This window comes from Phyllosticta capitalensis (genome assembly GCF_038381095.1).
Source record: "Phyllosticta capitalensis strain CBS 128856 chromosome Unknown BKA78scaffold_8, whole genome shotgun sequence".
In the NCBI taxonomy this organism is placed as follows: domain Eukaryota; kingdom Fungi; phylum Ascomycota; class Dothideomycetes; order Botryosphaeriales; family Phyllostictaceae; genus Phyllosticta; species Phyllosticta capitalensis.
Window position 1 is genome coordinate 1,426,840 of NW_027117446.1, and position 13,151 is coordinate 1,439,990.

At 54.2% G+C, this 13,151-nt stretch overlaps 4 protein-coding genes across 4 annotated transcripts; 2 read left to right on the top strand and 2 right to left on the bottom strand.

The window, feature by feature from the left end:
- Window positions 1–1,475: 1,475 nt before the first annotated feature.
- On the bottom strand, window positions 1,476–4,738 carry BKA78DRAFT_332733 (fungal-specific transcription factor domain-containing protein; the record flags this gene model as incomplete). The annotated part of the gene is made up of 7 exons (XM_066890010.1): window positions 1,476–2,532; window positions 2,578–2,757; window positions 2,804–3,232; window positions 3,280–3,352; window positions 3,400–4,160; window positions 4,220–4,338; window positions 4,475–4,738. 7 exons carry the CDS (start codon window positions 4,736–4,738, stop codon window positions 1,476–1,478), a joined length of 2,883 nt encoding a protein of 960 aa, XP_066742076.1.
- Window positions 4,739–6,410: 1,672 nt separating this feature from the next.
- BKA78DRAFT_355023 (uncharacterized protein) lies at window positions 6,411–6,713 on the top strand (the record flags this gene model as incomplete). Its single annotated transcript, XM_066891831.1, has 1 exon — window positions 6,411–6,713. The coding sequence occupies one exon, from the start codon at window positions 6,411–6,413 to the stop codon at window positions 6,711–6,713; it is 303 nt and encodes a 100-aa protein (XP_066742077.1).
- A 38-nt stretch (window positions 6,714–6,751) lies between these two features.
- Window positions 6,752–7,240, top strand: BKA78DRAFT_297842 (ribose 5-phosphate isomerase B; the record flags this gene model as incomplete). Its single annotated transcript, XM_066886820.1, has 1 exon — window positions 6,752–7,240. The coding sequence occupies one exon, from the start codon at window positions 6,752–6,754 to the stop codon at window positions 7,238–7,240; it is 489 nt and encodes a 162-aa protein (XP_066742078.1).
- A 3,623-nt stretch (window positions 7,241–10,863) lies between these two features.
- Window positions 10,864–12,347, bottom strand: BKA78DRAFT_178533 (uncharacterized protein). Its single transcript, XM_066883373.1, has 2 exons — window positions 11,519–12,347; window positions 10,864–11,463 (listed from the first exon to the last, which is right to left on the bottom strand). Exons 1-2 carry the CDS (start codon window positions 12,246–12,248, stop codon window positions 10,943–10,945), a joined length of 1,251 nt encoding a protein of 416 aa, XP_066742079.1. The 5' UTR covers window positions 12,249–12,347; the 3' UTR covers window positions 10,864–10,942.
- Between the last annotated feature and the right edge of the window lie 804 nt (window positions 12,348–13,151).

The window sequence follows — 13,151 nt, forward strand, 5'->3', positions numbered from 1 at the left end:
ACTGTGCGGACAAAGTCGGGGGATGCACCCTGCCAATGCGCGGAGGCGGCGCTTGCCGCTGCTGATTTCTCGTCTGGGCTGGACTGGGCTGGACTGGGATTGCTCACGACTGGCGACGCAGAGTACCGCTTCAGGTGCCGAAGCTGTCAGTCCAACGATGCTTCCGCTGCGGGTGCTCGCGAGTTCCGTGGCAGTGATCCAAATTTGGCTGTCGTTATTGCGGTTGAGGTGCAAGTACCTGTACGCTTGACTCGAATAATGTTATCGACGTGGGCGCCATACTGGAATAGTGCATGAAGTCGCGGAGGTCTTTTTCTTCCCAAGAAATCGTTGTTCATTTTGAATTCTATGGCCAAGCAAGACGCAAGCTCCTTTTCCGCTTGTTGAGACCAGCGCCGAGCCCCGGCGCTCATGGCACTGGGGGTAGCGCGTCTGCGCGACCCGCGCCGGCAGACAACGGCACACTACGGTAACCTCCAAGCAAGTGTCGGCTTCCCGTTGGTGCGGACGAAGTCCGCCGAGTACTTCGGGAGTCTTGAGCTCCGGATGAAAGGTCTGGAAAGTGCATGCGGCGCTTGCTCCAGGCAACAGCTTTTCTCAAAGTTGCTGAGACGGTGGACCTCGGTGCGTGAGTGGTTGGACGAAGGTTGTGGCTGAAGCGGAAGGTGACTTGAGTGACCAGACAGTTGGAAAAGAGGCTTGCAGGTCTCAGTTTCATCATTCCGTTCTGCGGCCTTGGGAAAGGGGAGCATGCATTCGCTTGAGATTTCTGTACTTCCTGTTCAGTAGCTGTAGCTCACGGCTCTGGTCTCGCGTCTTCAGGCAGGTGAAAAGACATCTCCCTTTCAACTAACCTAGCAAATGCTTGTGCTCGAAGTAAAGTTGACGTGCAATTCCGACGCATCGGCATTATGCTTAATCATGTAGGTAGCATGGGCGCGCAGGAAATGCTCGTTAACAAGGTTCGGTTATCCCAGTAATCCACTCACGGCGCCTGTCCAATTCCAAAATGAATAGCGCAAACGCGAAGCAGACCCAAATTCCCCGAGACTCGTGATAGAGAAGGTGTTTTGCACTCAAAAATCAGACGCTTAGCTCAAAAGCCGGGTTATCCATGTAGTAAACCACAAAGGGACAAGTGCGAAGATCGGGCAACCATACCAGATAGAGCCCAAACAACGCGTTTTTGTAGGGGTGATTTTACAATGGGTTGTGGAGAAGCAGGCAAGCAAAACAAACGCCGTTCGTGTTCCGTGCTGCCAAAATGGAGACGTGACCCTCCAATATGCGATGGATAGAATGATTTTCCTGGTGTGGGGATGGCGGCAAAAGTGTTGGTGGAAATCAAAGATCAAAAGGCGCCATTGAGTGCGTTGACGTCGCCATTTATGCCGAAAAAATGGAACCTGTTGTTACGAGGCGAGCGCCCTGATGTCAGTACAATCTTGTTTTGCTTCTTGATATCGCAGTCGAAATTATCCAAAACCCATGGAAGTCTGAAGGGAGGTCGCAGGAGCGGCGGCTGGCTGGAGGAAGCCTTGCGAAGCATTTTGCGAAGAGAGGAAGACGTACCAGTCCTCTACATTTAGTGTTGTTGGCGCAATGGGCTGGCCCGTGCTGCTGTTGCTCCAGGTTTCCTCGTTCGCCGCCTGGGCCGGTTGGTTCACAAGGTCTATCTGTGCCCAGGGATCGTTCGAAGGCATGCTTGGGGCCATGGGCATAGCGGCGCTGGTGGCCAGAGTAGATTGGCTCGGCACGACCTGAGGCGGCGAGTGCTGTTGCATCCCGGGTGTAGTTTGGTTGTGCACGGCCATCTGCCGACCAAGTTGGGGGTCCACCAGGGGTTGTTGTTGTGTCGGGGAAATGTTTTGGAACGAGAGGTTCGTGTCAGCCGGGAATAATTGGTCGGGCTGAAAGTTTTGCCAGATGTCTTGCGAAAGTCCAGGGGTATCTCTTGTGACCAGAAACAGTTCGGGAGGGGTGCCAGGATACGAAAAGGACGGGTTGAAAGGGCTTCCAGGGCGAGTGCCTGACCGCGAAGGTCCCATGAATGCATCCCGGTTTTGACGAGTCATGTCGGGCGACGCAGAGGTAAGATTGGGAACCTGGGGAGCTGACACGTCTCTGGACGGAGTAACAGCTGGAGTCTGCGGTCGAGAACGCTCGTAGGAAACCTGGGGCGCGGGAGGACCATTCGTGAAGTTGATTTCCATGTCATCAAACTTGCGTTTCAGCTCCTCTTTGGCCCTGGGGGCAGCTTGTTGTTGAAGCTGTGGCGTCGCACCTCCAGATGGTTTGGTCTTTTGATGCCGTTTGCCTGCCGCGCGTTGAAGTCGTTCTTCTAGCACTTTGTTGCCCAAGATGGACTCAAAGAGCGTGTGTACCATTTTGGCCACCAACCAAACCTTGGAGACGTCTTTGAGTGCATTCATACAAATCGTCAGCCGTTGCTCCGTTGCCGCAACGATGGACTTGTTTGAGGATCTCATCTGGTATACGTGCATGATCAAGGCCGAGAACAAGGAGTAGACGCTGTCATAAATTAGCTTGACGCACACCCAGTACTTCCACACTTACATAAACGCTGGTGTGTATCGCAGCTCATCATGACTCTGCAGACTCTCTATAATTGACGTGATCATTCCGGCAGCTTGATACGCAATGGTACGAGACGGGTAGGCAGTCTGCTCCATCGGTTCTGCCCTTGGCGAGCCTGCTGGAGGCATGTGTGCCCGATGTAACAAACACAGTGTGGTGCTAGGAGGATCAGCGCTAAGTTCATGGCGTTTTCGGGAAACCTTACTAGTAGTTTGCGTGTAGCAAGGCAGACCAAAAGTGATGTCGTGACTTTTCCCAGTACACTTCTTTTGGACAATGCTGCAGCCAGTCCGCAAGCGCCATGTCGCTGTGGGTAAGATCAATGGCATTTGTCCGCCGAAACTTGGACGCCACTGAGTACTGCTGCGACAAGACCAACCCCATGATTTCGCAGAGCTTGACGTAGTTGATGAAAAACTGGACATGTACGGGGTCTGGATTGAATTCGGCTGGTCGGTCCGGATCGTCTTCAATAAAGTCGTCCTCTGAAATCATTTCCACATCGGAGTCTTCAGGGTCTATTGCGACAGGTCGCCCAAGAGCAACAGCCACTGACCGGTCTCTTGAAAACAGTGTCCACCAGATTCGCTTCCAGAGCCGCTTGTCCGCTCGGCTGAGTTGTGAGCCCTCGACGCTGCATCAACGTTAGTCTTGCAAATAAGTTTCCCAAATTTGACTCACCTTCTGTGCATGCCTGAGCCTTGTGCAACGACAATAGCCACTCTACTCCAGTAAAAGACGTTTTTGGTCACATCTGACTCAAATTAGCGCCAAAATCTACGGAATATTTGGTCACCTCACCTTCTGGACCTTCCCAATACCAACCCATCAAAATGAGGGCCTGGACAATTGTCACCCTGTCATCTTCGTAATTGGCATCAAAAAGAGCCTTAGCCCTCTTGTAAAACGTCATGGCTGCGGGCGTTGTTGATCCGCTCGAGTCCATCAATTGTGGGTTGTTGCATACGCGGGATCCCGCCAGAAGGATAGCTTGCAGCAATAGCAAGGACGGTGGATTCCTCGGATCGCGGTATTGGCGCATGAATCGGCTCCTATTTATCACTGGGACTACCGGCGCAACCCATTTGAAAAAGGCCTCGACAAGTTCGTCGCAGAGCGCACGCGGTGGTAACAAAAAAGCCCCTCTTGTATGCAGTATGTTGATCTCCATGTCATCGAGTTCGTTGACGCGCGCTTTGGTTCCTCGAACGCTTTCTGGCAGAGGGTAATGTACCACGTCTGTCGTTCCATATCGATCGTGTACGAGAAGTGATAAATTGGAGGATTCGCCCAGGTATGCGACTCTACCGGCTTCCTTGATCGGGGCGCGTGCGAATTTGGGCTTCATGAACTGTACGTACGACCCATTGTGAGTGTTTTGCTGGGAAGCATACGTGGGTGGAAAGCTTGTGGAAGGCACGCCATCGGGAGATTGTACTACCGTCGACTTTTCGTCCCGGCCCAAATTCAACCCCGTGGGATTCGATATGGTGGTTGGCGACTCGGCTTCGGCGGCCTTGGTCGTTGCCGGCTGGAACGCATCTTGCGGAGGACCCTGTTCGCTGAAGGCGCATTCGACTTAGACCCCGTTTCTCCACGTCCACCGCAGAGAGTTGCTCACCTGTCCGAATCCTTCTTGTTTCCCGTCTTTTTTCGCTTCGGAGTCGGAATCTTGCACTCGATGGCAAAGGCAGTACAGTTGGTACAGGGCACGCCCAGACTAGCTGCGTCGCAGCGGACCTGCGCAAATGTCAATGACGAGCCGTAGGCGTGGGTAGGAGCATAGATGTATGCATGCGGTCGGCAGGACGAGGCAACGTACCTTTCGTGCGTGGCATGTCTACGGCGCGGAGGATTGATTAGCTAAAGTAACGACCTCGGTGCCGAGGCACGACAGCGCGTCGAGATGGATATACTCACTTCGCAAGCCCTCGAAGCACGTTGTCTTTTTCCCCATGCAGGAGGCTACGTCAGTGGAATTCTGGGGCGCCAGGAGAGCCAGGAGGATAGAGACGTACCGGCGGAAGCTGGGGTGACCAGGAGCCTGGCCGGATGAGGCGACGACGGGCGGCTGCTGTTGAGTGGCGGACGACATTTGGGCCGGCGAGGGCATGGTCAAGAAGGAGCTTTCCTGTGCCATGGTTTGGCGGAAGGTCGGGGGAGGAGTTGTGGTGGTCGACCAGAGGTGGTGGAGCACGCGGGGACGGAAGTTCGCCGACAGCAACGTGAACCAGACCACCAGTAGCCTGAGGTGTGAGAGGACGAGGGAGCTGTTTTGAACACCGGTATGTACCGCAGCCTCCACAGCACACACTCACACACAATGCGATCGTGGCAGATCAGATCCTTGCAGCCGATCACACTTGACGCAGCGAGCGAGCAGCAACTTAATGTGGAGAAGAGTTGGATGGTGGACATGCCCTTGCTGGCACCCTGACCCGAACAACCACGACCAATATTATTACTACGACAGAGTCCCATCGACCGCAGCGGCCCGCAAACGCTTCGCCAAAATGCCATGCCACACCTACCTGTACCGTACATCGTCGTCCCCGCAGCGGAAGCATCCCGTTTGCGCCCGCGTCCAAACAGCCCACGCCTGGCCATGGGATGCCCGACTCCGCCACCAGAGAAAAGAGGTCTGGCCACGCCCTCTCTCAAACTGCAAGACAGCTCCGGTGCGTCATGATCTCTTCCAGAAGCCCGCGACTTGTGAGAGATACATTGCCCACGGCCTTCTACAGCGGGAATAATGCCATCCTTCGCTGCTTGTTTGTCCGCTGGGACAGCCCTGTACCGCTTCTGCAGCCATCAGTGTACTCCTACGGCCGTACAACTCCCGCCTGACTTCCTGACTTGGTCTGTATCATGCTCGCATCCTTCGCTACTGCTCTCCCTTTGCTCAGCTTTTTCAATTGTCCTGCTCGCACTCGTTGCGTATCACTTTTCGTCTGTCGAGCATCAAGCGTCCATGGCGTCTGGCTTCTTGGTCCATGACGGGGCGACCTGGCCAAAGAGCCCTGCAGAGGCCATTTCGGGATATTCCGCGTGATCGATGAGCAACAGGGAACTTGGAGGTCGAGTCTTGGATGATGCAGCAGCTCACATCTTGCCTTCTGGGGTTGCAAAGACGCGCTGCTGCCGCGGGCTAGGCGTTGATACTGCGCATGCCGTTGCAGGAACGTTTGATGATTGACTGAGAGTTGTGAGAGCGCATCGGCAGCATCTGTATCCGCGCTTCCTCCCTCAGCGCAAAAACGGATGCCTGCGCGCTTGGGCCGTCGACGGGGAATGGGTCGGTGGTTGATGAGGCTCGTCCATCTACCGGGGACGCTCAAAGTCAAAAGAAAGTGGCGGCGAGCTGCTACTGAATGTGCTTTGCGCTAAGCGTCAGCCGGCCGGCACACCGCATGGGCTGAGAGGTGCGAAGAAGAAAACAACATGGGCGCTTCAAAATTGGTGGTTGTCTTGTCGACGACAACGTCTTGCACTGCTGCAGTAGAGCCGCCGGTCTCGGCGCGTGCTGAGGTAAGCCACACCTCCACAACTCCTCCACAACCCATCTCGCCGAGCTTTACGCATTCATCCATCATCAACACCCCGGAATATCCCCATCTCGTGTCGGCTCGAGTCCGGAAAGGTCAAAGTCAGTCAAAGAGACAGTGTGCCCTCGAGCCGAATTGCACCAAAAGCCGCCCACGGGACCACCAAAATAGGTAATCCGGCGCATGTCAGTCCAGGCGGGGTAGCCATTCCCTCTTCCACTTGCACCGCACCCGCTGAACCTCACGCCGTATAAGACGTCCTTCGCCATGCCCAAGAAGAATGTGAAGCTCTCCTTAGGGCTCAAGATCGACGCAGACAGCTATTATCAAAAAACAGTCAACGGCAAAACCGGCGAGACCAAGGTCATCCACCAGCAGCAACCAGTCCAAGGAACCGTTCGATCCACCATCACCACCCGGCCACTCAAGCTTGAACACAGCTGTTCCTCAGAACCCAGAAAGACGGAGCACCATTCGACTTGGACCCCAAAGTCGGACAAGGAATCGCGCACTTCGGAAAACGAGGCCAAGAAGGGCGAGCAGTACAACAGCAGCGCTCTCTTTCAGTAACCACTCCGCTTCGGTGACATCATCTCAACTCCTTCACCATGGCCGACCAGAAGCTTCGCATCGTCGTTGGTTGCGATGATGCCGGTCTCAGCTACAAGAACACCATCAAGGCCGATCTCGAAAAGGATCCCAGGGTTGAATCAGTGGTTGACGTCGGCGTCAACGGCAATCAGGACAAAACCGCCTATCCCCACGTTGCCGTCGATGCGGCAAAGCTCGTCAGCGAGGGCAAGGCTGATCGCGCCCTCCTTATTTGCGGCACAGGCCTTGGAGTCGCCATAAGCGCCAACAAGGTGCCTGGCGTCAGGGCTGTGACAGCGCACGACAGCTTTAGCGTTGAAAGAGCCATTCTCAGCAACAATGCTCAAGTTCTGTGCATGGGTGAGAGAGTGGTCGGCTTGGAGTTGGCCAGGAGGCTTGCCAAGGAGTGGCTTGGTTATCGCTTCGACCCGCAAAGCGCGTCGGCATCAAAGGTCCAGGCCATCGACGAGCATGAACGCAAGAACTTTGATATCAAGAGCTGCTAGGCGACGTTCATCCAACCCGCGTCAGCATGAATCCTTTACGATCTTGCGTCAGCCAGGCGTTACGCATCATGTTGATGGCAGGCTGGTCTTTTTTTCATAAACATTGCATCTCCCTGTTTCAAGAGGCGAACATCTTGTACTTTACTTTTTATCGAGCAAAACTGTTCAGGCCACGGTTCTGGTTCAGCTAAGATTGGGGACACAGGTCAGTTGGGTTTCTCCCATCTATGACCAATATCGTTACACGTTCTTTTGTTTCTCTCGTTCTCCTGATTCTGTCTACGGAACAACTTCCGGGAACCCACCCAAAGTAGATGGGGTAGTCGATCGACTCGAAAGCTTCATCAGATTGATCTAGATGCTTATTCTGATTTAGCTGCAATATCTCTGTCATTTGTCGCTGACCCTGGCCAGCAGTAGCGGCGCAAACCTCAGCACTTTGCGTTTCTCACTCCTGATTGGATAACCTAAATATTTCACGACAAGAACTAGGCGCGTTCTAGCAGCTCAAAAGGCATCATTAGTTATTACAATCCCAAGGCATCTCATGACCAGACCAATCACCAAGGACGCTTTCCAAGATGAACAGACTTCAACAGGGGCTGGCACATGTCACCTCCCTTCCACTTTCGCCAGCCTTGCAAACACCAACCAATGGACGGCACTTCCCATTGTTTGTACCCAAAGCCTCCATTCTGCTCGAATCATGTACAAAGCTTGGCGGTACACCATCGACGTCGTGGTTCTCTCTTCGCCTCGACACGTCACACCTAAATGCGACACGCTAGCCTGGGGTTCGCCAGCCAAGCTCTCTCGTCAAAAGTCAAGAACGGGAGGGGCTGGAGTTCATGCGGATGGCGGGGTAGCAGTTTGCTAGCTCTCATCATTTCGCGCAAGTCCGCGATATCCAATCCACTTGCGAATGACTGGATGGGGTCCAGTATGACGTAGCACGCATCGTGGGTCAGCTAACGGGAGATTTCAAATCTGATGCCTACTGATTGCGCGCAGGATCTCCCAGGCCCAACATGCTGCTGGGGTGTTTTCCACACACCCACTTCCCGTACAGCCTTGATCCCGGCATATCCATGGATAATGGTCCCAGCCTCTACAACTGCAACGTCCATTTGTTCTCCCATTCTACCAATGACATTGGCCCAGATTTTGCGTTCTTTTTCCCCCAATTCCAAGTCGACAGGACCATAGGCTATACGAATCCCCCGTCCAGTTGGACGACCTCGTGATGCCAATGACCGGGTCCCTGGAACGGTGCGGGGAGACATGGGCTAAAACTCTTCTCGCCTTGTCCATTCGACCTGCAGTAAGTACTGTACTTGTACATTCCCAAACGTGGTCGATGGGCTTAATAGCACGTGTCGACTACTGGCTTGTTTCTCAACCCTACCAGCGTAGGCAAGCTTTTTATCGTCTGCGTGGCTGGCTGACCAGCTGGAAGCAAATAGCATGCCTTCACACACTGCCGGCGCTGGGCTGCCTCTCTGCCTGCCCGCCTTCTTCGCATGCATCAACCAGTACCCAACATCAAGCAGCCCAGCCTTCCCCAGGCGCCACGTCCGCCATGTCTTCCTAAAGCGGAGCAACGCTAACGCGCAGGTCCTTCTCCATTCGTCGTCCTTTTAGGGTTGTGCGTTTTCCCGCTACCCGTTCCGTTCTCCACACACCATCGTTCGTCATCCACTTACTCAGTTCCTGTCCGGCAAAGACGCACCTGGACGCTCACTTCGCTCGCCCCGAATCCCTCCGATCTCCACGCTGCTTCGTACCTACGTGCGCGCCTAACTACCTGCAGCCACGGGAGGGAGCAGCAAAACGTCACGCACGCACGCGCGCAGCAAACGGCTCGCGGAACTGCTCGCTGAGCTCCGATTGCTGCCCTGTCCCATCCTGTTCCCATTCCGTCCTGCCCCATTCTGTCTTGTCCGCCCTATTCTGGCCTGGCCTGGCCAACCCACAGCCTTCCTCGGACAACACGACAGAAACCAGTCCATTTCCGCCTGCTTCCGACTCTTTCTAGCCCCCTGGTACAACGGCGCGGCCTTGCAAGTTCAGCTCGCACTATCCACCGTTGGCGCGAGGGTTCGTCCGAGCCTCTCCGTCTATCCGTCTGCCCGTCTGACTGCGGCGGCTCCTGCAATCTTCGAGGACGCGTGCTTCCCATCTATTTTGATCCATTCGACGACGGCAGTCCTGACGGCGCATCGGCAGTAGCAGTAGTGCAATTGGAGCGTCAACATACCCTGGACCCTCTTCCCATCCGAAGTCCGTGACTCAATCCCTACTCAGCGATATCAGTACCTAGCACAACCCGCGTGCTGCTTTGCTGTACTTCTGGTGCATTATCATCTGCATCACCTGCCAGCGCAAGAACCATGGTCGACACGCGGCTGGCGACGGGACCGGGCCTGCAGGTCATGGTGACAATTGGCTGCATGCTGATCAGCGTGACTGTGGTGGCCTATTTTGGTGAGTTGCTTTTTCTTCCCTGTCCTTTTTTTGTGATTACTGTCGAATACTTGGATCTTGTAAGAGATTTGAATGGTGCTTGCTTGGTTGGTTTTGCTTGGTCTGTGATGGCTAACGATCGAGGTGGTTGCCGGGCGTAGCTATCAAGTTGATGACGTGGGATTCGTGATGAATATTGAGGCTTGTGAGCCCTCTCCTTCAATGGGGAAATGAAAGTGAGAAATGGAAAGATTGAAAGAGCAATGGAGTGAGGCAAGAATTTTGCGGTGCGTGGTTCACGAAGGTAGAAAGATCACAATTGCTTCACATTGAATATCATTCTTCTTGTTGCGGTTTTTTATGCAATCAGTAGCAGTCTGAAGACATCATGGCCTTTATTTTCATATTCAAAGTTCCGACTCCTGCGCCCTCTCATCCCGCTTTTCTATTGCAGTTTGCCTTCTCCTCTTCACTGCGCATGTCGTCGCATCCAGTTCAACCATTTGTCCCGAGAGAGAAGAATTAGAGTCGAGAAAGAGAAACGGCAGATGAATTCTACTTCCGCAACGACACCCAAAAACATTATCCACATCTCAATCAGACTCTACTTCATCACAGCACGCCCATCTCTCTTCCATCGATGCGCAGCCAACCTCTGCTGTTCTTCGCGCACATGCCCAAAGCGGCAAAGCGCGTCGCAATCCACCCATCCGTAACGAGCGCGGTGGCCTCGTCTCGAGGGCTCGCCCAACCCAACGCAGCACGCGCCAAACCACCCACCGCCGCCGCAAGGGGCTCGAGCGCGCCTGTTCTGCCCGTCTGACCTGACCCCACGGGGAAAAGAAGGGGGGTCTGGATTGGCCGTTGCGCTTGGGAGGGGACGCCGAAGCCGCGAGGGGCGGGGTTGCTGTTTTGGGAAAGCCGATGAGGGAGGCATGGAGGGGAGCGCCACCACGCGGTGGGTTTGGGGAGCGGCAGAGGTTTCCCTTGCTGTGTTGGATTCGGAGGCTGAAGGTTTTGGAGTTCTTTGGTTGGTTTTTGAGGGTTGGAATGCGACGAGCAGAGCGGGCTTGTTTGATTGAGCAAGTGCTGCATTCGATATTTGTACACAGCTCCAAAGTAAAGGCGCATACACAGCCCGCCCGAGGCCACTACAACTCGGCTTCGAAAGCTGTTCGAATACCAGGACGTAGGCAGAGGCATGACGATTGTTCAAGCAGCTCAGTCTTGACACTAACATCAATCAAATTGCAAAGATATGCTCGCGCCGCTCAGATCCGCCTTGATGCGATCCTCGGTATTCCTCAGTTCCTCTCTAACATACTCCGACATCTCATCCTTGATATCCATGATTCTGTCATCGAGCTTAATCTCCATCGTGCTTTCCGCCTCGTCCAGCACCTCATCGGACAGGCCCTCGACGCGCTCGTCGAGGCCTTCAAGGTCCGAGGTCAGCTCTTGCACTCGAGCGTTGATAGCGGCCATTTCGCTGTGGAGCTCCTCGCGCACTTCTGCGACCCGCGCGTCGAGGCGCGATGTTATGTTGGCAGTGAGCCTAGTTTCGAGAGCTTGAATCTGGGCGTCGATTGCTTGTTGTGTTTGCAGGGCCATTTCTGCGCGCAGTGACGACTCTCGCTGCTCGAATAGCGTCTTGAAGATGTCTTGGATGCGAGCCTCGTCAAGTGAGGGAGCTTCGCCCGGAGCATTCGACTCTTCGATGCGCCGCCGCTTTGAGGGCGCTTCGGTCTCGACGTGTGATTCTGATAAATCCAATCAGCAGGCGACGGCGAGGTATCATGATGCTCATGGGCTCACCTTTCTCTTTCTCTGGAAACGGCGGCGGCGTGGGAGCAAGCTCATCGTAGGACGGTGGGCTGTCTGCGGGTGGGTAGTTGTCCGCAGCTTTGTTCTCCGCGGTGGGAGCGGTGTTGTCTGCTGGTGCAGCAAATCTGAACTCATCTCCAGAAAAGCATCTAGCTCCGCTCCCGCCGTAAAGGGAGGCCAAGCTCGCCTCTTTGGGATGTGTCTTTAGATCCGTCTCAATAGCCAGGCGGCATAATACATCCAAGCTATGTCTAGAGATATATCTGCTTGGGATGTATATTGTAAAGGCAGTAGAAGAGGCCAAAGATTGCAGTCCCTCCAAGACTTCTCCTGATTTCTTGTTCTTGGGCATCAAAGGAATAGAAGGAGTAATTACAAGGGGAGCTTTACTGAGTTTGAAGGAAAGACTCGTCACATGGGTATTAAGCTTGCCGCTGACGATATCTGGGACAGGATCATTTCCGCTGCGCAAAGAAAGTATTTGCTCCGGGGGTATCGACAAGAAAACAGATGCCTTTGTACGCTGAGCCTTTAACGCGACGGGAATTCGCAATTTAAAGGAAGCACATTTGGAACCGACATCGAGACGAATGGCGCAACCTATATTACACGACGGGTCGGGATGGACGAGATGCAGGACATGTTGAGAGGACTGCCATTCAGCAACAGCGTAGGCGCCAGAGACGTGGATATTCTCGTCAGTTGACGACGAAGAAGCCATAATAACAAATGCCGAAGCCCCAAAACTCTTGACCAAAGCACACGCACCGGGCGTTCGATGCTCCTCAGATATCTGCTGTCCACCCAACCAAAGTCAAACAACACCTAGTCCCAGAGTCCAAGGAGCAGTCGTAGGGCGATCGGTCTTGAGTCGTCGTAATCGATCGGGTTGGCGCGCGAAGTCCGGAGTCCCTGTATGTCTAGCCTATCGGGTTCGTGAAGCAAAGTAACGCTGACGGCGACCGAAGTCCCTTAACAGACCCCAGATCTTTCAGGGAAGGTTGCCGCACAAGGCGGTCGTTCCGTGAGTAGAAACTGGCAGCTGGCCTGCTCGCGAATAACCTTGCTTCAGAGGAGCCGCAAAGCAAACATACACGGCCGCCCGTTGAACAGGCGCCTTGAGACTTGGAGAATGGTCGGCGCGAAGATGGTGATGGCGATGGCGATGGAGCGTTGGTGATGGAGGATGTCGGTTGCGTGAACAGGTTGCCGCGCCTCGAGGGCGGAGAGCCGACTCTGAGCATGGTCCGTGCTTAGCTGACTCATCCAAAAAGTGGTGGCCGCTGAGCAACGCCAAACCCACAACGCAAAGCAAAGCATCACGACCCTCCATCTTTATGTCTCCTTCGCAGCATTGGATGAAGACCTCTCTGCCAAACTTCTATATCAATTTTGCAGTATGGCTTACTTTGACTGACTGCCTTTCATGGCCCATATTAGCCGGTCGACGCTCATCGTAAAAACTCGTTACTTCGTCTTTCGCATTGCGCATCCTGCCTCTTTCATCATCAACTAAGAATAGCTCCTCTGTTTATTCCTTCGTTCCTCGCATGCACGATCAATGCTTTCAGAAATATTGGATCAAGGCGTTAACCGCCCAGCTCCAAGCGAGCTTCGCCAGAGT

What these genes read in the sequence shown, in the direction of transcription:
- BKA78DRAFT_178533 (XM_066883373.1), bottom strand. Translation starts at nt 12,248, where the DNA reads ATGGCTTCTTCGTCGTCAACTGACGAGAATATCCACGTCTCTGGCGCC. An exon ending in GTTTCCAGAGAAAGAGAAAG is followed by an intron (nt 11,464 to 11,518) that starts GTGAGCCCATGA and finishes TGGATTTATCAG; the next exon opens with AATCACACGTCGAGACCGAA.